Raw genomic sequence first — 22,132 nt, 5'->3', positions numbered from 1 at the left:
TACTCACAGTTATTACCTCTTGTATCACTAGCCCTTTCCTTTTAGTAATGTAAACGCTCAGTAGCAGGGCCCTCCTCACCCCCTTGTCTTGTATTGTAACTGTACTGTTGGCTTTTATTTTTTTAAAGTGCTATGTAAATCCTGAACACCACCACCACCGAGAGCAGATCATACCTGTACAGTCCTGGGAAACATACACCGATAGTTCAGGGACGTGTGAGGTGTTCTCCAGTGCTTTCCTGACAGAGATACAGAGACACACAAATGAGGAGAGCAAGGCGTTCATCAAAACCAAATGACGTCGAGCGGTGACATCGAGGACAGCTAACAACTAGACCAGCTGTACTCAACATGTGGGACCCTAAGGGCTTGCTAGAGGTTACTGGATTTCCTGCAAGCGGGGGACCTTTTCTGATCCTCAACATTGGAAGTGGTACTTCATTTGTGGAATTATGAACCACAAATGAAAATGGGACCCTTCTCACTGATCATCAATGCATAGGGGTCCTTCTCCAATGGATGGGGGATCTTCCTTACTGACCCCCAGCAGCAGATGAGGGTTCTTCTCTACTGACTACCAAAAAAAAAAAAAAAAAAAAAAAAGAAAGAAGTCCTTGCATGCACGGGGGGCCCCTCTCTACCGTGTTCCAATGCACGGGGGGCCCTTCTCTACTGGCTACCCATGCACGGGGGGGGGGGGGGGCCCTTCTCTACTGACTACCAATGCACAGGGGGGGGGGGCCCTTCTCTACTGACTACCAATGCACGGGGGGGGGGCCCTTCTCTACTGACTACCAATGCACAGGGGGGGCCCTTCTCTACTGACTACCAATGCACAGGGGGGGCCCTTCTCTACTGGACTACCAATGCACAGGGGGGGGGGCCTTCTCTACTGACTACCAATGCACAGGGGGGGGGGCCCTTCTCTACTGACTACCAATGCACAGGGGGGGGGGGGGCTTCTCTACTGACTACCAATGCACAGGGGGGGGGCTTCTCTACTGACTACCAATGCACGGGGGGGGCCTTCTCTACTGACTACCAGTGCACGGGGGCCCTTCTCTACTGACTACCCGGGCATGGGGGGCCCTTCTCTACTGACTACCCGGGCATGGGGGGCCCTTCTCTACTGACTACCAATGCACGGGGGGCCCTTCTCTACTGACTACCAATGCACAGGGGGGGCCCTTCTCTACTGACTACCAATGCACAGGGGGGGCCCTTCTCTACTGGACTACCAATGCACAGGGGGGGGGCCTTCTCTACTGACTACCAATGCACAGGGGGGGGGCCCTTCTCTACTGACTACCAATGCACAGGGGGGGGGGCTTCTCTACTGACTACCAATGCACAGGGGGGGGCTTCTCTACTGACTACCAATGCACGGGGGGGGGGCCTTCTCTACTGACTACCAGTGCACGGGGGCCCTTCTCTACTGACTACCCGGGCATGGGGGGCCCTTCTCTACTGACTACCCGGGCATGGGGGGCCCTTCTCTACTGACTACCAATGCACGGGGGGCCCTTCTCTACTGACTACCAATGCATGGGGGGGCCCTTCTCTACTGACTACCAATGCATGGGGGGGCCCTTCTCTACTGACTACCAATGCACGGGGGGCCCTTCTCTACTGACTACCCGGGCATGGGGGGCCCTTCTCTACTGACTACCAATACACGGGGGGCCCTTCTCTACTGACTACCAATGCACAGGGGGCCCTTCTCTACTGACTACCAATGCACGGGTGGGCCCTTCTCTACTGACTACCAATGCACGGGGGGCCCTTCTCTACTGACTACCAATGCACGGGGGGGCCCTTCTCTACTGACTACCAATGCACGGGGGGGCCCTTCTCTACTGACTACCAATGCACAGGGGGGGCCCTTCTCTACTGACTACCAATACACGGGGGGCCCTTCTCTACGGACTACCAATGCACAGGGGGGACCCTTCTCTACTGACTACCAATGCACAGGGGGGGGGGGCCCTTCTCTACTGACTACCAATGCACAGGGGGGGGGGCTTCTCTACTGACTACCAGTGCACAGGGGCCCTTCTCTACTGACTACCCGGGCATGGGGGGCCCTTCTCTACTGACTACCCGGGCATGGGGGGCCCTTCTCTACTGACTACCCGGGCATGGGGGGCCCTTCTCTACTGACTACCCGGGCATGGGGGGCCCTTCTCTACTGACTACCCGGGCATGGGGGGCCCTTCTCTACTGACTACCCGGGCACGGGGCCCTTCTCTACTGACTACCAATGCACGGGGGGCCCTTCTCTACTGACTACCAATGCACGGGGGGGGCCCTTCTCTACTGACTACCAATGCACGGGGGGGCCCTTCTCTACTGACTACCAATGCACGGGGGGGCCCTTCTCTACTGACTACCATGCACAGGGGGGGCCCTTCTCTACTGACTACCAATGCACAGGGGGGGCCCTTCTCTACTGACTACCAATGCACAGGGGGGGCCCTTCTCTACTGACTACCAATGCACAGGGGGGGCCCTTCTCTACTGACTACCAATGCACAGGGGGGGCCCTTCTCTACTGACTACCAATGCACAGGGGGGGCCCTTCTCTACGGACTACCAATGCACAGGGGGGGCCCTTCTCTACGGACTACCAATGCACAGGGGGGGCCCTTCTCTACTGACTACCAATGCACAGGGGGGGGGCCCTTCTCTACTGACTACCAATGCACAGGGGGGGGGGGCTTCTCTACTGACTACCAGTGCACGGGGGCCCTTCTCTACTGACTACCAGTGCACGGGGGCCCTTCTCTACTGACTACCTGGGCATGGGGGGCCCTTCTCTACTGACTACCCGGGCACGGGGGCCCTTCTCTACTGACTACCAATGCACGGGGGGCCCTTCTCTACTGACTACCAATGCATGGGGGGGGGGCCTTCTCTACTGACTACCAATGCATGGGGGGGGGGGCCCTCTCTACTGACTACCAATGCACGGAGGGCCCCTTCACTATTGACTACCAATGTGAAGAGATGGATACATAGGGCCTGATTTACTAAAGGAAAATAGTCTGTGCACTTTGCAAAAGTGCAGTTGCACTCGGCTAAAGCAGTTGCTCCAGAGCCTAGTAGATGAGCAGAAGCTTTGACTTCCCATCATCCAATCGCGTGCAAGCAAAATTGCTGTTTTTTTTTTTTTTTTATTTTCCTTACATGTGATTGGGTATCCTTGACAAAGTGGATCTTTACCTCAATTGCTGAGTTTTGGAGTAAATCAACCCCATAGTGGTCACTGTATGCCTGACGAATGGGACTCCGAGTGGCTCCTATAATGTTAAATATTGTAATCTCTGGGATTAAGGCCCATTCTGGCATGCTGGTGATATGTGATCTCTTGTACAGAGCGGAGGGTGTCATCTATCCATTGACTACAGCAAACTCATTGCTGAAACAAGGTTGCTAGTACGGTTTGGTGTGCCGGTTTCATTTTCTCGCCCTATAATTTGATCCTTAGCTATATACAAAATATCTATCCACACACCCAGCCAAACGAGTCAGAATAGGGACACAACCCATTTCTCTGCTGGCTCATGGCCTGATATCCTGTATCAAATTATTTATTTATAAAATAAGGATTGTATCAAAGTAATGAAAAAAAAAATGGTATAAAAGCAAATGATTAATAAAATATGTAAACATTTTAAAAAATAGTTAAGCAAAAACCAATAGAAGTTCCATACAAAAAAAAAAAAAAAAAAAGAAAATACTTGGACAGATTCCCTTTCAATCTCACCTCAAGATGTGAGCCACAATACTGGGGCCATACCAATCACCAGCCTTCTTCCCGAAGCTCTCCCCTAATTTCACCATGTGGTGTAGACCAAAGGGGGAATCGGGGTAGTCGGACAGCCATTGTAGGATGTCCCTGTGGATCTGCTCCTGGTGAGGGTGCTGTAAAAGACGTCTATGTGGAAGGGATTCCCAGGGGGAGTGTATATGACTTGGCTGACTGGAGGCCGATGATGCCGTGGAGAACACACTCATGTTGGATGGAGAGGACGATCGGATGGGATCCATGTCTACAAAGTGCGTGATTAAGGCTTCTGGCCAGTACCAATCTGAAAGATAAAGCCGTGACAAGCAAAACGGTCAAATCTGCAGACTGTCCTAAATCACTGCTATCCAACAATAATGGTGAGGATTTCTTTACTGAATTAGTGGTTTGTGTGACCCAAGCAAGAACGTCACTGAATCCAGAAGAGGTTAGATGTGCTGAGACTATACCAGAGGAAGGGGCACAGGTGGCAAGGCAGGGTTCCTCTAGACAGGCTTCACAGATGTAACTAGAAGATCGGACTGTCGTTTCAACAAGGCAAGATGCCTGAAGAAGATGAAGAAGGCATGCCCAAATGTCTCTGACCTTGCCTTGCTGACAAAGCTACATGGGGAAGTTGGGCACAGAAGTGAGCTGATAGAAGAAAAGATGCCCTATCAAAGCTCTTGAGATATTTGTCCACGGGTCTTTTAAGGAAACCAGGCACTGGAATAATCTTGGCCTTATTCAGATTTGAAGACTTGAATAATCATCTTTGGGAGAAGAGGACTGTTATTGGATGAGCTCTGGTAACATCACAGCCCCCCCCCCCACCCCATACATTACAGTCCTACCTTCACGTCACACCATCTCTTTACATCAATGTCCTCAGTCCCCCCTTCACATCACAGCCCCCCTCTTTTAAATCAATTTCCACAGCCCCCCTTCACATCACTGTCCCCCTTCCTCCACTTTTACATCAGTTTTCTCAGTCACCCTTTCACATTACACATCCCCCTATACATCACAGCCCAAAGCCCCCCCCCCCCTTCACATCCATACCCATGGTTCCCCACTTCAAATCAAAGCTCCCCCTTTTTTACATCAATGTCCACAGTCCCCCCCCCCCCTTTACATCAGTGTCCTTAGTCCCTCCTTCACATCACAGCCCTCTCCCCCCTTTAACATTGTCTTCAGTCCTGTCTTTCATATTACAGCCCTTTTACATCAGTGTCCCCAACCCCTTTTTACATCAGTGTCCTCAGTCCCCCCTTCACACTTATCAGGATCCTTAGTTGCCCCCCTTAACATCACAGCCCCCCACCTTTCACATTACAGTCCCTCTATTACAGCAGTGACCTCGGTCCCCTCTTCACATGACTGTCCCCTCTTACATCACTGCCACCCCCTTATATCACAGTCCACTTCACATCACATCACAGCCACCCCCTTATATCAAATTCCACTTCACATCACATTCCACCCCCTTATATCACAGTCCACTTCACATCACATTCCACTTCACATCACAGCCTTCTCCCCCTTTACATTGTCTTCAGTCCTCACTTTCATATTATAGCCCCCCTATACATCAATATCCCCCAACCCCTTTCTACATCGGTGTCCTCAGTCCCCCCTTCATATTAAAGTATCCTCCCTTAACATAGGGATCCTTAGTTGCCCCCTTCACATCAGAGCCTCCCCTCCCACGTTACATCAGTGTCCTCAGCCGCAAACACCCCCCCCCCTTCACATCACAGTCCCAGACACCCCCTTATATCACAGTCCACATCACAGACACCCCCTTATATCACAGTCCACATCACAGACACCCCCTTATATCACAGTCCACTACTCATTACAGATACCCCCTTATATCACAGTCCACTACTCATAACAGACACCCCCCCCCCCCACACACACACACACACACTCCATTGTCCTGACCTCTTTTTGTGAGTGGGACTGACCTCTGTTAAGAAGATGCACCAGGAGAGCCTGGGCCAGTAACATCTGGGCGCTCCTGATCATACAGCCCCAACCACAATCCGTGGTCAGCTGTGTCCCCTCCAGTGCAGGGAAATCTCGTCTGTATGTCAGCCAAATCCGAGACACAAAATCCTTCTGGAAACTCTCTATGTCATCTGTGAACACAAGAGAAGGAAACATCACAGTTTGCTCATCTGGGAGGATGGCGGCACGCATGTATGGGCAAGTGTGGATGGTGGGTCAATAGCGCAGATAATAGATATAAGATGGTTGGATGATCCAGACCTAAACATACATGCTCCTTCCACTGTGGTATCTATGTTTATGTCCTTAGCAGATGCCCCAAATCCAGCCTTAATTTAGTAGAAATAATTTTAATTCATCAATTTATCTGGAAATCAGATAGTCGGGGGGTGCCTGTAGAGGTCACATAGTGTTCTTAGATGCCTTTGGTAGCCCCTCACATACAACACATGGACATTATTTTGCTTGTCGATGTCAGCAAGGGGCGGCCGCACTGCCATCTGAACAGGAGTAACTTTGTGGGACCGGTTGTCTCTGATGGGGAGTAGGCTCATGGGACCAAAGAATAGGGTAAGTGATTCAGTCTATTATATGCTCCCCAGACTGAGTGCCAGCCTATTATGGGGGAGGAAGGGGGTTACCAAAACTTTATTTAAGGGCTTAGTAAAAGTTCAATGAAAACATTTTACGCCAATAAGATAAACCATAAGCAGGTCTCAGCAAAATCTGGCTAAGCCAAGCATGTAATATATACAGTAGGCCAAACTGAGCAGAATATTTAAGGTGCCACAATATGTCTGCTGAGGGCAACATCTTAGACATTTCACTAACATTACTAGCATGCATGAATAATTTCCTGACATGTCACCATACACAAAAACCGTATCATTTCTCAGAAAGGCTCCATCTTTTATTATTAAAAAAAAAAAAAAAAAAAAAAACACACCCTTCCGTCCAGTGACTCTGTCTAGGCTGAAATGATGTCATCAACCTGCTGCAGGCAGAGGCAACATTTCCTCAGTCTCCTCTCCCCCAGTAATCAGCCTGAAACATTGCAACTTGATAGCAAGTTACAAGGTGAAAGGCTGCAGCAGGGGCTACATGATCTCTGAGCCAGCATCTTAGTCCAGGAAGTAGATGTTGACTCTGGATTAACATAGCAGCAGCGATTCCTCCTGGTATGGGTAATGTATTGATGCATGTTCCCCTTGATATTTGATTTCTGTCCCCTGGTGTCATTTGCTCACTGTGTGAGGGCGATTCACTGCCCCGGGGTTTTTTTTTATTTCTAAACACCATGAGCATTTTTATGTGCACTCTCTAGCATTTATTATGAAAGCTTTGTGTAATGATTGAAGTTTGTTTTAGTTTGGAGTTATCAGCTGTGTAGCCACGCCCGCAAGGGCGGTGTCCCCTCCCATAATTCTGAAGGTCATGTGGAGGCCTGGTCCATTGTATATAAACCATGGATCCAGGAATTGCCTTCAGGCTCTGAGGAAGAGGCACGGCCTCGAAACGCGTCAGCCCTCCTTTTGTAAAGAGACTGCTCTATGGAATTGAAATGCTGAAATATCACGAATGTTTGTGAGTAGATGATTTTAAAGTTTATGTTATTAAAAAGTAATAATGCGCAAGGCTGGTGCGCCCTCTTTTTTTCCTTTCTTTTTTTGCAGTGTTTGGTCGACCGTCCCTGGTCGTTGAGGGCAGCAAAGCTTAGCCTTGGTGGATGCCAATTGAAGTTCCGTGTTAGAGGCAGCCTGAAGACCTAGTTCTAAGCGCAGGAGCAGGGTGCTCAGCATCCCTTTTTTTCGTTTTTTGGATGATGCCTGAACAAAAGATGGCCCTGTCCTTTTGGAGAAAAAAAATAAAAAATAATAAAAAGCAGATGAAGGTATGGTCGTGCACAAGGACCAAGAATGACCGGTTTGACGTCCCTACTAAACCATACCCGTGTACCGGCTCTCACCTTCCAGTCTGAAGTGGTAGTGTTTCCCCAGCAGGTACAGAGGAGATGATCTACTGAAAGTTGTCCTCATTTTCACAGTCCACCCTTGAAAAAAAAAAAAAAAAAGACAACTCAAATGAGAAACCATGACAATGTGATTTGTAAATGCCTGGTCACTTGCACCTTGTTGTTCATGTTGTTATAAAATCTAAAAGGTGAACTGTGACAAACAAATTGTGTAATGATGAATATAGTGCCAAGTTTAGCAGGGAACGGGTCCCCGATCATCAGGTGTGAGATTGATTAGAGACAGGAGGGTGCTGCCCACTAATGAAACGATTCTCCAATCAGTCAGAGCTCCCTCCTCTGGAGACAGGTTCCTAGAGGAGCAGTGTTCGTAGGTGGACATACAAGAAGCTTGTGTGAAGACCTGTCTGGCCTTAAAGAGGGCATTCTAACAAGTCTGTGCTATAGAAGGCCGAGGGTCTAAGCCAGCCATTCTCAAATTAGGGTCCTGCCAAAAGATTGCTAGGGGTTCCTTGAGCTTTGGCCAATTGACTACCGATTTGATAGTACCGAATAGTTCTGAGGCCAACACAACATTGAAGAGCCAGCGACATAACACCAACATTTCTTTTTAGCGGTCTGTAAGGAAAGGCATTCTTGCCACTGGTCACCAAGGTAAAAGGGAGCAGCATTCTTGCCACTGACCACCAACGTAAGGAGCAGCATTCTTGCCACTGACCACCAACGTAAGGAGCAGCATTCTTGCCACTGACCACCAACGTAAGGAGCAGCATTCTTGCCACTGACCACCAACGTAAGGAGCAGCATTCTTGCTACTGGCCACCATCGAAAGCGGCATTCTTCCCACTGACCCCCAACGCAAGAGGCATTCTTCCCACTGACCCCCCAACGCTAGAGGCATTCTTCCCACTGACCCCCCAACGCTAGAGGCATTCTTCCCACTGAGCCCCAACGCAAGAGGCATTCTTCCCACTGAGCCCCAACGCAAGAGGAATTCTTCCCACTGACCCCCAACGCAAGAGGCATTCTTCCCACTGACCCCCAACGCAAGAGGCATTCTTCCCACTGACCCCCAACGCAAGAGGCATTCTTCCCACTGACCCCCAACGCAAGAGGCATTCTTCCCACTGACCCCCAACGCAAGAGGCATTCTTCCCACTGACCCCCAACGCAAGAGGCATTCTTCCCACTGACCCCCAACGCAAGAGGCATTCTTCCCAGTGACCCCCAACGCAAGAGGCATTCTTCCCAGTGACCCCCAACGCAAGAGGCATTCTTCCCAGTGACCCCCAACGCAAGAGGCATTCTTCCCACTGACCCCCCAACGCAAGAGGCATTCTTCCCACTGACCACAAACGTAAGAGGCATTCTTCCCACTGACCACAAACGTAAGAGGCATTCTTCCCACTGACCACCAATGTAAGATATTGATTTTAAAAAAGGTCCCTCTGAGGTAATTAGAGAAAGGCTGATCTATGCAAATCAAATAACCAGGAGGCAAAAAAATGACTTTGTACCTATGTGATACTGAGAACCATGGTATAGGGTACACATTGTGTATAGGGAGTTCTGTTGAAGCATTACAGTGGACAAGAGCTCTAAATAATGGTCAGTGGAAAAATGTCCCAAATATTGGTGATCAACAGAGAAGGACCCCCCTTACATTAATGGTCAAAAGTGGGCTTCTCACATTGGTGAATTGTGGGGAAGGACACCCATTAATTGGTATTCAGTTGAGAAGTGCTCCTGTACATTCATGGTTAGTGGAGATGTGCCCCTATAATAGTTGTCAGCAGAGAAGGACTTCAGTACATTGCTGGTCATTGGGAGAAGGACCTCCTTATTTTGGTGGTCAGAAGAGAAACACACTCTACATTGGTGGTCAGTGGAGAAAGACCCACCTCACATTAATGGTCAGTAAAGGGCTCCCTACATTGGTGGTTGGTGGGGGAAGGGCCCCCTTTTCCATTGGTAGCTGAGAAGTACTCCTGTACATTAATAGTTAGTGGAGAAGTGTCCCTTCTATGGGTTGCCAGCAAAGGACTCTCGTAAATTGCTGGTCATTGGGAGAAGGACCTCCTTATTTTGGTGGTCAGTGGAGAAACGCCCCTTTAAGTTGATGGTTAGCAGAGACGGAACCCTTACCTTGGTGGTTTGAGGAGAAGTTGGTGGGTAAAGAAGCGCCTTCTTTAATTGTTAGACAGTGGGGAAGGGCTCCCTACACTGATGATCAGTAGGAAAAGGCTTCCTTACCTTGGTATATATAGAAGAATACCACACCAATGGTCTCTAAATACTGAAAAGCTGCTAGCACCACAAAAAGAACAAATAAATAGTGTTTAAAAAATATATCAGAAATGTGCAGCGATAATAAAGTGACAAGAATGACATATTGGGGCCACCACTGATAGGGATTCCCATAGATCCTACGCTAGTGTTACAAAGTGAATCTCCTAGCTAAAATTCGTAATTTAAATATAAAAAAAAAAAAAAATTATAACCAAAAGGTTTACATACGATAGTGTCTGATTTTCTAAGTGCCAAAGATGGGAACGGGTGCCATTGAAATCAATAAGCTGTGTCATGTGACTTAATGTGTCCAAATTCGCATGACAAGCCATACTAGTGGAAACAGCCTAAAACTCATTACTCACATGTAAGGAGCAATATAAATGGATCTGTATCCTTCTAAAAACTTTCACAAAAGTTTCTTTGTAGCTAATTTCTTTCATATATTGTGCCGGTCACATGCCAACCCCCCCTTCTGGATTCACCAGAAGTTATACCGCAGCAAAATTTAAATCAGCAAAATGTGTAAAAACAACAACGGGAAAAGTAAAAGCTCATGATCATAAAACTCAAATTTTCTACTCACCGTATTTAACATTGTTCCATGCCGTCATCAGCTTGCTTTTTAACTTGTCCACCTCATCCGTCTCACCATCTCGGGGTGATCCTTGGTAGCCCATCTTGGCCTGTTCTTGGTGAGAACTCAGGTTCCTGAGGACCTCCGTCTTACGTCTACTGCCAGGACTGCCATACTGAGCTGCCGTGGGAGAAATTGAATTCATTTATCCAACCTTGCTTCCCAAAGATGGAGAGAGCACGACCAAAGCAACTAGGGCACAGGTCCTGCAAGAAGAAATGCCAGTGGTCATTTAGGTGGCGAGTGAGGATCTGGAGAGCATTTCAGTGCATACATAGAATTGTGTCATTACATGCTTTCAAATTATTGTCCCATTGGTATGTGACCCCCAGATCACTTATCTAAATTCGTCCCCAATGCTTCTTCACAATGCTTTTGAGCCTGTACCGAACGAGGCACTTTAATTCATATTTGGTGGACTTGTCCTATTGCTTCCTATTTTTGGCTTAAGGTCTATTACTAAGGCCCGTTTCAGCCTTGTACACTCCAAAGTTGCGCCGACTTTAGAGTGCAAGTTTGGATGGGTGCAACTTGGATACGACTTTGGCTTTGACCAGTGATAATGGACAACTGTTGCACAGAAGTTGCATTGTATAACATTCAGGTACAACTTTCATGCAACTTCTGAGGGTTAACATTGAAGTCTATGGCCCTCAAGTTGCATAAAAGTCGGACCAAAGTAGTGCATGAACTTCTTTGAAGTTACTGCAACTTAAGTATGCGCATATATGAATGGGTATCATTGGAATGCATGGGGAAACGACATGTCGTGCAACTCGGATTTCCAAAGTTGCATTACAAGTTGCACAAGTGTGAAAGGGGCCTTACACTGTTTGCTTCTCCATGTTGGTCTCAATCGGAATCCTTGGAAGACTCTCCTGCATATGCCCATTCCACATCTAAATAAATTACAACAAAGCTGGTGGGGTATGTCTTGCTGGGGGCCAGGCAAACCTTATCTGAAACCTAGAGACATCCATCCAGGCAGATCTTTGTTACAAGGGTGGACGGAAGGAGCCCCTTATTCTGATGGCAAGGTCCATGATGTGGCCAATATATATGGATATATAGAATATACTCTCAAAGTTATCATAGGACCCCAAACTACAGGCAACGGACACGTTGATGTAGTATCATACGAGGAACATTAATGGGGTCTCTATTAAGACCACTGTGTACACAGTGGTCTTAATAGAGACCCCATTAATGTTCCTCGTATGATACTACATCAACGTGTCCGTTGCCTGTAGTTTGGGGTCCTATGATAACTTTGAGAGGATACTGAATGGGAATTTCCTTCCGAATCTGCATGGTTGTAGTTGCTTTATTGCACACCCCCCTTATATACCCACCCGCACTGATTTGGTCCTCAACGCATGTGTCCGCTAAGGTCTCTATCGCAGCTGGAAATATCGATCTGCCTTGGTCTCTCTGGCCCCGAGGAAGCCCTGTGGTGAAACGCGACGGCTTGCTGGGGACACTAGACCTGGCTATCTAGAGACCGTAACATCTATTGAGATACACTGTATCAGCATTCCCCATGGGAATATATTTCTACATATGCAATTTTATTTTATCTATTTTTGTTATGTATTTATAGTATATTTTGTACATGTTTGTACAATAAAGAGAGTCATTTTTTTAAGCTTTCTTTTGCATCATCTTTAGAAGAGGCTTCCTTCTGGGACGACAGCCATGCAGACCAATTTGATGCAGTGTGCGGCGTATGGTCTGACCACTGAGAGGCTGACCCCCCACCCCTTCAACCTCTGCAGCAATGCTGACAACCTCTGGATATGACACTGAGCACGTGCACTCAACTTCTTTGGTCGATGGCGAGGCCTGTTCTGAGTGGAACCTGTCCTGTTAAACCATTGTATGGTATTGGCCACCGTGCTGCAGCTCATTTTCAGGGTCTTGGCAATCTTCTTATAGCCTAGGCCATCTTTATGTAGAGCAAACATTCTTTTTTTCAGATCCTCAGAGAGTTCTTTGCCATGAGGTGCCATGTTGATCTTCCAGTGACCAGTATGAGAGAGTGAGAGCGATAACACCAAATTTAACACACCTGCTCCCCATTCACACCTGAGACCTTGTAACACTAACGAGTCACATGACACCGGGGAGGGGAAAATGGCTAATTGGGCCCAATTTGGACATTTCCACTTAGGGGTGTACTCACTTTTGTTGCCAGCGGTTTAGACATTAACGGCTGTGTGTTGAGTTATTTTGAGGGGACAGCAAATTTACACTGTTATACAAGCTGTACACTCACTACTTTACATTGTAGCAAAGTGTTATTTCTTCAGTGTTGTCACATTAAGGCTCCGTTCACATCTAGGCGTTTTGGGGCGTTTTTGGGGCGTTTTTCTGCTCTAGGATCAGCTCTCAAAACGCCCAACAAGACAAATCCTATTCATTTCAATGGCCCCTGTTCACATCTGAGCGTTTTGACGCTGTATACAAAACGCCCAATGCTCAAAAAAGTAAATGAGCTTCTTTTTGGGCAGATTACAGGCGTTTTCCATTGATCTCTATTCAATCTAAAAACGCCTGCACAAAAATCGCGGTAAAAATCGCGGTAAAATCGCGGTAAACGCCGCAAAAATCGCGGTAAAATCGCGGTAAAAAACGCGCGAAAAACGCTACGCTCAGGTGTGAATGTAGCCGAAAAGATAGAATTAAATATTTACAAAAATGTGAGGGGTGTACACACACATACACATATACAGTGGGTACGGAAAGTATTCAGACCCCCTTAAATTTTTCACTCTTTGTTATATTGCAGCCATTTGCTAAAATCTTTAAGTTCAGGGTCCTCTCACTAGGCACCCCCTCTACGCTTCAGGGTCCTCCCACTAGGCACCCCCTCTACGCTTCAGGGTCCTCTCACTAGGCACCCCCTCTACACTTCAGGGTCCTCTCACTAGGCACCCCCTCTATACTTCAGGGTCCTCTCACTAGGCACCCCCTCTACACTTCAGGGTCCTCTCACTAGGCACCCCTTCTACACTTCAGGGTCCTCTCACTAGGCACCCCCTCTACACTTCAGGGTCCTCTCACTAGGCACCCCCTCTACACTTCAGGGTCCTCTCACTAGGCACCCCCTCTACACTTCAGGGTCCACACACTGGCACCCCCTTTGCTCTTCAGGGGCAACACTGGCACCCCCTTTACACTTGCTCCTGCACTGGCTAGCTAGCTCCTGGATCCCTTTGACCTTCACCAGAGTGGTCCCCTCTCACTAGGCAGACCCCCAGGGGCAGTTTGCAGTACTCACAAACTGGGAATGCTTTCCTGAAACTTAACCCCGCTTAGCTCCGCTGGTCCTCAGCACACCGGATCCTCTCTGCAGCTCAGCTCTACTCTCTCTGTACCCTCAGTCAAGCCGCCTGGGACACCCTATACTGCTGACAGGAGGAGAGACAGCCGTACTTTCCCTCCTGGGACTCTGCGTCATGCAAAAAATGTGAAAAATATTGTTATTTTTTCAAAATTTACGCTCTTTTTTTGTCTATAGCGCAAAAAGTAAAAATCACACAGGTGATCAAATACCACCAAAAGAAATCTCCGTTTGTGGGGAAAAAAAGGACATCAATTTAATTTGGGTACAGTTTTGCACGACCGCGCAATTGTCCGTTAAAGTCACGCAGTGCCGAAAAGCAAAGTAGGCCCTGGTCAGGAAGGGGGTAAAATCTTCCGGGGCTTAAGTTGTTAAAGGCGAAATGAAGCAGCGAGCACCAGACACTCATCTATGAGAAGTGTGAATGCCTCGGATGAACAAGAAGCGTGATCCTGCTACCGGGGGACCCAAGACCCATTGGCTTGAAAAAAAGCCTGGTCATGTGGGCTGCCATAGTCACATGGCTGGCTCTCCTCCAATCACGAGGATCTCTCTGCTATGCTAAGGAAGGAGATCGCTATGGGGCACCATAGGCCCCACACCATGGTCAGTATTCCATGAATGAGCTGAGAAATGCAGGCGGTGGTGTGCATCATAATCCGTAATCTAAATAGAGTTGCGCTTAACAAATAAAAATAAATTAAGACATTCCAAAGAGTGATACCACAAAGTCCATCCAATCACAAAGTGCACTTGTCATCACCCAAATGATACGTGATCCCGCGTGAAAAAAGGCCTCCACCTCATAGATTGGCTGCTTACCAAATAGTATTGACTTCCTTTCATGGAAGGTCTCTCTCACTTGTGGCTATAGCCCAGCCTAGGTCTCTGTTCAATTAAGGGTACTTAGATTAAAGAGAACGATACCCACGGCTCTTGAGGAGACTGGGTATAAGCATGTAGAGTGAGGGCATTTTAGAAGACAGGGTATGAGCATGTAGAGTGAGGGCATTTTAGAAGACTGGGTATGAGAATGTAGAGTGAGGGCATTTTAGAAGACCGGGTATGAGCATATAGAGTGAGGGCATTTTAGAAGACCGGGTATGAGCATATAGAGTGAGGGCATTTTAGAAGACCGGGTATGAGCATGTAGAGTGAGGGCATTTCAGAAGACCAAGTATGAGTTTGTGGGGGCATTTTAAAAGATCAGGTATGAGAATGTGAGGTGGGGGGCATTTAGAAGACCGGGTATGAGCATATAGAGTGAGGGCATTTGCGAAGAGCCCAGGTATGAGCATGTAGAGTGAGGGCATTTTAGAAGACCAGGTAGGAGCATGCAGAGTGAGGGCTTTTTAGAAGACTGAGTATGAGCATGTAGAGTGGGGGCTTTTTTGAAAACCAGGTATGAGCATGTAGAGTGAGGGCATTTCAGAAGACCAGGTATGAGAATGTAGAGTGAGGGCATTTTAGAAGACTGGGTATAAGCATGTAGAGAGGGCATTTCAGAAGACCAGGTATGAGAATGTGAGGTGGGGGGCATTTAGAAGGCCGGGTATGAGCATGTAGAGTGAGGGCATTTTCAAAGAGCCCGGGTATGAGCATGTAGAGTGAGGGCATTTCCAGGGCTCAGGTATGAGTATGTAGAGTGAGGGCATTTCAAGAGCTCAGGTATGAGCATGTAGAGTGAGGGCATTTTAAAAGACCAGGTATGAGCATGTAGAGTGAGGGCATTTTAGAAAACCAGGTATGAGCATGTAGAGTGAGGGCATTTTAGAAGACCAGGTATGAGTGTGTGAGGGCATTTTAGAAGACCAGATATGCGAATGTAGAGTGAGGGCATTTTAGAAGACTGGGTATGAGTGAGTGGGGGCATTTCTGAAGACCAGTGAGTGTGTGGGGGCATTTTAGAAGACCAGGTATGGGTCTGTGGGGGAAGAGGAGAACCTGTCACTTGCTGAACCTCCTGTTTTTAACCCCCCCCCCCCCAGCCAACCACATGATAGAGGCTAAAGAAGGTCCAAAATGTGACTTGGGGCCATATTTCATGTTACATTCATCTTTAGGACATAATATTACATAGTTACATAGTAGGTGAGGTTGAATAAAGTCAATAGTCCATCCAGTTCAACCTGTGTAGGTGTGTGTGGCTGTAATCATCTCACATAGCCCTAAATGTCCTGATCCTTGAGATGTAAGTCTAAGAGTCTTTTGAAAGCCACCATACTTCCCGCAGAAACCACCTCTTGTGGTAGACAATTCCACAATCTTGTAGCCCTAACAGTAAAGAACCCCCCACATTGCCTAAGGTTAAAACGCTTCTCCTCTAATCGCATTGTATGCCCTCGAGTCCTCATGCAATCCCTTCGACTGAATAGCTGTTCTATGCCGAGATCTCCATTGAGATATTTATAAATTAGTATCATGTCCCCTCTCAGGCGTCTCTTCTCCAGGGAGAATAAATCAAGCGATTGCAGACGCTCTTCATAATTAAGGTCCTCCAATCCCCTAATTAGTTTAGTTGCCCTTCTCTGGACTCTCTCCAGCTCCAACCCATCCCTCCTGAAGACTGTCGACCAGAACTGAACAGAATACTCCAGATGCGGTCGGACCAGAGTTTTATAAAGTGGAAGGATTATAGTCTTATCTCTGGAATACATCCCTTTCTTTATGCATGCTAATATTCTGTTGGCTTTGGCAGCTGCTGCTTGACATTGCATGCTATTGCCTAGTCTATCATCAACCAAGACTCCCAGCTCTTTCTCCATTTTTGATTCCCCCAAGGGTTCCCCCCCCTAACGTGTATTGTGCTTTTATGTTTTTAGTCCCCAAGTGCAAAACCTTACACTTCTTCACATTAAACCTCATTTGCCATGTCGTAGCCCACTCCGTTATTTTTTCCAGGTCATTCTGTAGGATATCTGCTTCATGCTGTGCAGTTATTGCCCTGCCCAATTTTGTGTCATCTGCAAAAACTGATAAAGAACTCCTGATCCCGACCTCAATGCAGTTTATGAATAAATTGAACAAGGTTGGTCCTAGGACTGAGCCTTGGGGGACCCCGCTTACTACCTCAGACCAGTCTGAGTATGCGCTGTTTATTACCACCCTTTGGATACGCCCTTTTAGCCAGTTCCGTATCCAAGAGCAAACCCTGCTGTCGATACCTGCAGACCTTATTTTATAAATTAAGCGCTTGTGGGGAACTGTATCAAACGCCTTAGCGAAATCCAAGTACACCACATCCACTGGTCTGCCCCTTTCTAGCTCACAGCTCACCTCCTCGTAGAATGTTAAGAGATTGGTTTGACAAGACCCATTTGTAAACCCGTGCTGGTTACTGCTGATGATGTTGTTGTCTTTAGCATACTCTACGTCTACGATATAGTCCCTTATCATCCCCTCCAGAAGTTTACATACTATCGATGTCAGACTGACAGGCCTATAATTTCCTGGATATGCCTCTGACCCTTTTTGAATATCGGAATCACGTTAGCCTTCCTCCAATCCCCTGGTACATCTCCTGTCTTACTACTGTCAGCAAAGATCAGGAACAGTGGTCTAGATATAACCTTACTGAGTTCCTTGAGTACTCTCGGATGTACGCCATCCGGGCCTGGTGATTTGTTTGTGTTAAGTTTATCCAGCCTTTCCCTGATTTCACCCTCTGTTAGCCATAGTGGCAAGTCCTGTGTATTACTACTAACCATATAGTCATGGTCAGTGTACCCCTCCTTTTCCTGTGTAAAGACTGATGAGAAAAAAGCATTCAGCACGGTTGCTTTTTCAGTGTCCTCTGTAACCATCCTCCCATCATCGCTAATTATGTGTGCAATATGCTCTGCCCTAGTTTTTTTGCTGTTGATATTTTTAAAGAATTTCTTTGGGTTTTTTTTACTATCCTCCGCTATTTGTCTCTCAAAGTTGATTTTAGCCATTTTGATTTCGTGTTTACTTTTCTTATTTGCCTCCTTGTATTGCTGGAAAGCCGATACTGTGCCCTCTGATTTATATTTCCTGAAGGCCATTTTTTTTTTTCCCTTAATACGTTTTTTAACGCTACGGTTTAGCCAGCCAGGTTTGGCTTTGTCTCTTCCAAATTTATTTCCCATAGGATTGCACTGCAAGATGCATTTGTTTAATATATTCCTAAAGAATTACCATTTTTTCCCTCTGTGGTCAGTGATCCCAGGGTTTGGTCCCAGTTTACCCTTTCCATCAATGAGTACAATTTTGGAAAGTTTGCTCTTCTGAAGTTTAGGGTTCTTATGTTCCCCACTTGCCTTGTTATATTGTTATTTACGCTAAATGTGATCATCCTGTGATCGCTAGAGCCCAGGTTGTCCTGGACTCCTACCTCCGAGATTATGTCTGATATAAAGATGGTCGCATCCCCCCCCCCCCAATATACCCGAAACACACAGGGTACTTCTCCTTTGACTGTCGGAGCTCCGCCTGCACAGCCTCATCATCCAATCACAGGGTTCTGTGAATGTGTAGATTTCAAGATCCATGGAAAGTGACATCACCACGCCCACAGTCCATGGTTTATGACACCAGCCAATGACAGAAGGTCTGTACCTCTAATCACCCGGGGCTGGGAGTATGAATAGTGGGTGATAAATATGGGGTGCTCTCAGGTATGTGTGACCCCCATCTTATTCCCAGGACTGAGCAGCCAATCACCAGCCTCAATATTGTCACCTGGGGTAGGAGGACAATAAAGTGTAATATAGTGCAGATTGCTTGTCCTTATATGTGGTGGCTGCATTCCTTTCCTGGTCACCCGGTGATCCTGCCAGGAACACGCATCCTGTCCTAGGGGGACAACAATCACTGTACTAATGGAGGAGCAAAGTGATAGGACTACAGGACACCCTCCCCCCTCTCCATAACATGGGGGTGTTTTGTAGTCCTTGGAGGGAGCCGCTAACAACGTATCCCGTCACAGATCCCCCAACAACGTATCCCGTCACAGATCCCCCAACAACGTTTCCCGTCACAGATCCCCTAACAATGTATCTGATCAGAGCACAGGGGAGAGAGGAGGTGGGGAGAGAGAAAGAGGGGAGAGAGAGAGGGGGGGATGGGGGAGAGAGAGAGGGAGAGAGAGAGGGGGGGATGGGGGAGAGAGAGAGGGGGAGGAGGGGGGGAGAGAGAAAGAGGGGAGAGAGAAAGAGAGGAGAGAGAAAAAGAGAGGAGAGAGAGAAAGAGAGAGGAGAGAGAGAAAGAGAGAGGAGAGAGAGAGAGAAAGAGGAGAGAGAAAGAGGAGGGGGGAGAGAGAGGGGATGGGGGAGAGAGAGAGGGGGGAGGAGAGGGGAGAGAGAGAGAGGGGGGAGGAGAGGGGAGAGAGAGAGAGGGGGGAGAGAGAGAGAGAGAGGATGGGGGGAAGAGAGAGAGGGGATGGGGGAGAGAGAAAGATGGGAGGGTAGGGGGGGAAAGAGAGGAGGGAGATAGGTGAAAGGGGGGAGGGGGGAGAGGGGAGGAGGAGGAGGTGATCAGTCATTAAATAGAAGCTGTCACTCTCCCAGGATCAGCCCAGTGTTGGGTTATAGAGGAGAGGTGTCCCCATACATACAATGTCAGTGTGTCCCCATTGGTGACCCCGCACATCCTACCTCCTATACAGCCCACCGTCACACCACAACCATCCAGGGGAAACCTTCTAGAGGAGCCTTTTCCCGTACAAGAGGGAGACTTCTCCTTCCTGGATTCATGATTCTTACCAGGCATCCACTTCCTCTTCTAAGGGACTACACCTCCCATCATGCCTCAGCCATCTCCTCTATAGGACTACACCTCCCATCATGCCTCAGCCATCTCCTCTATAGGACTACACCTCCCATCATGCCTCAGCCATCTCCTCTATAGGACTACACTTCCCATCATGCCTCAGCCATCTCCTCTATAGGACTACACTTCCCATCATGCCTCAGACTTCTCCTCTATAGGACTACACATCCCATCATGCCTCAGACTTCTCCTCTATAGGACTACACTTCCCATCATGCCTCAGACTTCTCCTCTATAGGACTACACATCCCATCATGCCTCAGACTTCTCCTCTATAGGACTACACTTCCCATCATGCCTCAGCCATCTCCTCCATAGGACTACACTTCCCATCATGCCTCAGCCATCTTCTCTATAGGACTACACTTCCCATCATGCCTCAGCCATCTTCTCTATAGGACTACACTTCCCATCATGCCTCAGCCATCTTCTCTATAGGACTACACTTCCCATCATGCCTCAGCCATCTCCTCCATAGGACTACACTTCCCATCATGCCTCAGCCATCTCCTCCATAGGACTACACTTCCCATCATGCCTGATCCATGAATGTGTAATGAGTTGGAGGGGGTCAGGCAGCAGCTGGGACATAGTCAGTGTACAGGGAGGAGGATCGCTCTGTGATTGGACAATGTCATACGTGGGATCCCCAGCATGGATTTATTCTGGTTTTACTCCTCTGTATTCATCTACAATCTGGGAGAACAATGGGGGACAGGCAGGAAAATCCTGTTTTTGTTTGCAGCTGTTCTTCTTCCTGTATAATAAACACAATGCAGGGAAGGAGATTGTTATGTGTGTGGTGTGGTGGAATAAATTGGTTGCTATGAAAAGGAAGAGATCTGCACAGATATGAAAATCCTACAACCTATGAACAGCGATCTGCTACCAGCGATGTCATCACTATAGTCGCTGATCATTTATCACCAATAGGGGGGCTTTATATTTCTAGCAGCGACCAATCACATTCATATCACATGTACAAAGATTACTAAGATACCTTCAAGATAATACAATAATAATAATATATAACAGATAATAATACTAATACAGTATATACATATAATAAGAAATATATATATACTAAAAATAAGAATAGACCCAGAAAATACAAATATTAAAGATAAGGAAATACAATACAATAATAATAATAATAATGACAATGATACTAATAATGGTAACATATAAATGTAAGATTAAAGGTAAGATATTATGTAGGTAATAATATAATTATGTAAATATAATAATATATATCTAATATTAAGAGCCGGTTCACACTGGGGCGACCTGTCAGGTCACCGTAGGTCGCCTGCCATAGAGAAGCTGCGGACCCGTTCTAATAGGAGCGACACAAGTTGATCCGACTTAGAAAAAGGGTCCGGAGCTTCTTTGGGGCGACCCGGAGCGACCTGCATTGACTTCAATGTTATGAAGTCCGTGCCGGCTGCTCCGAGGTCGCGGTGCGAGCAGTGCACCGCGATTACACAGGTCGCCCGGCAAAGTCGGCTCGCCCCAGTGTGAACGGGGTCTAAAGGTAACATAATATACACAATACAATAATAATGACAATGATACTAATAATGATAATAATAAACTATAAAGAGAATACACAGAGAATATTAAGCTATAAACATAACAATAATAATAATATATACAGTACATGGAATGTTAAAAATATAAGATAACAATTCTCATCTCTCTCTCTGCCTTTCTCTACTCTCTTTTCCCTCTATCTCTCTCTTCTACTCTATTTTCTCTCTCCCTTTCTTGTCTCTCTCTTCTCTCTCTCGCCTCTCTCTTCTCACCCTCTTTTCTCTGTATCTCTCTTCTCCCCATGTCTCTATTGCCTCCCTGTCTCTCTCTCTCTCTCTCTCTCTCTTCTCCCTGTCTCTATCTTCTCTTCTCTCTCTCTTTTCTCTGTCTCTTATCTCCCAGGTTCTCTCTTCTTCCTGTCTCTGTCTCTCCCTCTCTCTTCTCTTTCTCCCTTTTCTCTGTCTCTCTCTTCTCACTCTCTTTTCTCTCTCTCCTCTCTCTTCTCACTCTCTTTTCTCTCTCTCCTCTCTCTTCTCACTCTCTTTTCTCTCCTCTCTCTCTTCTCACTCTCTTCTCACTCTCTTTTTTCTGTCTCCCTCTCTTCTCCCCATGTCTCTCTTGTCTCCCAGGCTCTCTCTTCTCCCTGTCTCTCTCTCTTCTCTCTCTCTCTTCTCCCTTTCTCTCTCTCCTCTCTCTCTTCTCCCTCTGTCTCTATCGTCTCTCTCTCTTCCCCCTGCCTCTCTCTTCTCTCTCTCTCTTCCCCCTGTC

At 47.3% G+C, this 22,132-nt stretch overlaps 1 protein-coding gene across 1 annotated transcript in view; it reads right to left on the bottom strand.

Annotated features, from left to right (window-relative positions):
* Window positions 1-19,780, bottom strand: part of ATG4D (autophagy related 4D cysteine peptidase) — a 37,093-nt gene extending 17,313 nt beyond the window's left edge. Inside the window, exons 1-6 of the mRNA XM_082243225.1 lie at window positions 19,657-19,780; window positions 10,648-10,904; window positions 7,767-7,850; window positions 5,758-5,931; window positions 3,767-4,091; window positions 175-239 (exon numbers count right to left, since the gene is read on the bottom strand). Coding sequence (XP_082099351.1) covers window positions 175-239; window positions 3,767-4,091; window positions 5,758-5,931; window positions 7,767-7,850; window positions 10,648-10,843 — 844 coding nt within the window. The 5' untranslated portion in view covers window positions 10,844-10,904; window positions 19,657-19,780. The remainder of the gene's footprint in view (window positions 1-174; window positions 240-3,766; window positions 4,092-5,757; window positions 5,932-7,766; window positions 7,851-10,647; window positions 10,905-19,656) is intronic.
* Window positions 19,781-22,132: the final 2,352 nt, after the last annotated feature.

The sequence above is a fragment of the Pelophylax lessonae genome (genome assembly GCF_965119305.1).
Source record: "Pelophylax lessonae genome assembly, chromosome: 1".
NCBI classification, from domain to species: domain Eukaryota; kingdom Metazoa; phylum Chordata; class Amphibia; order Anura; family Ranidae; genus Pelophylax; species Pelophylax lessonae.
The sequence above is the reverse complement of the archived record's forward strand: the minus strand, read 5'-3'. Positions and strand labels throughout refer to the sequence as shown.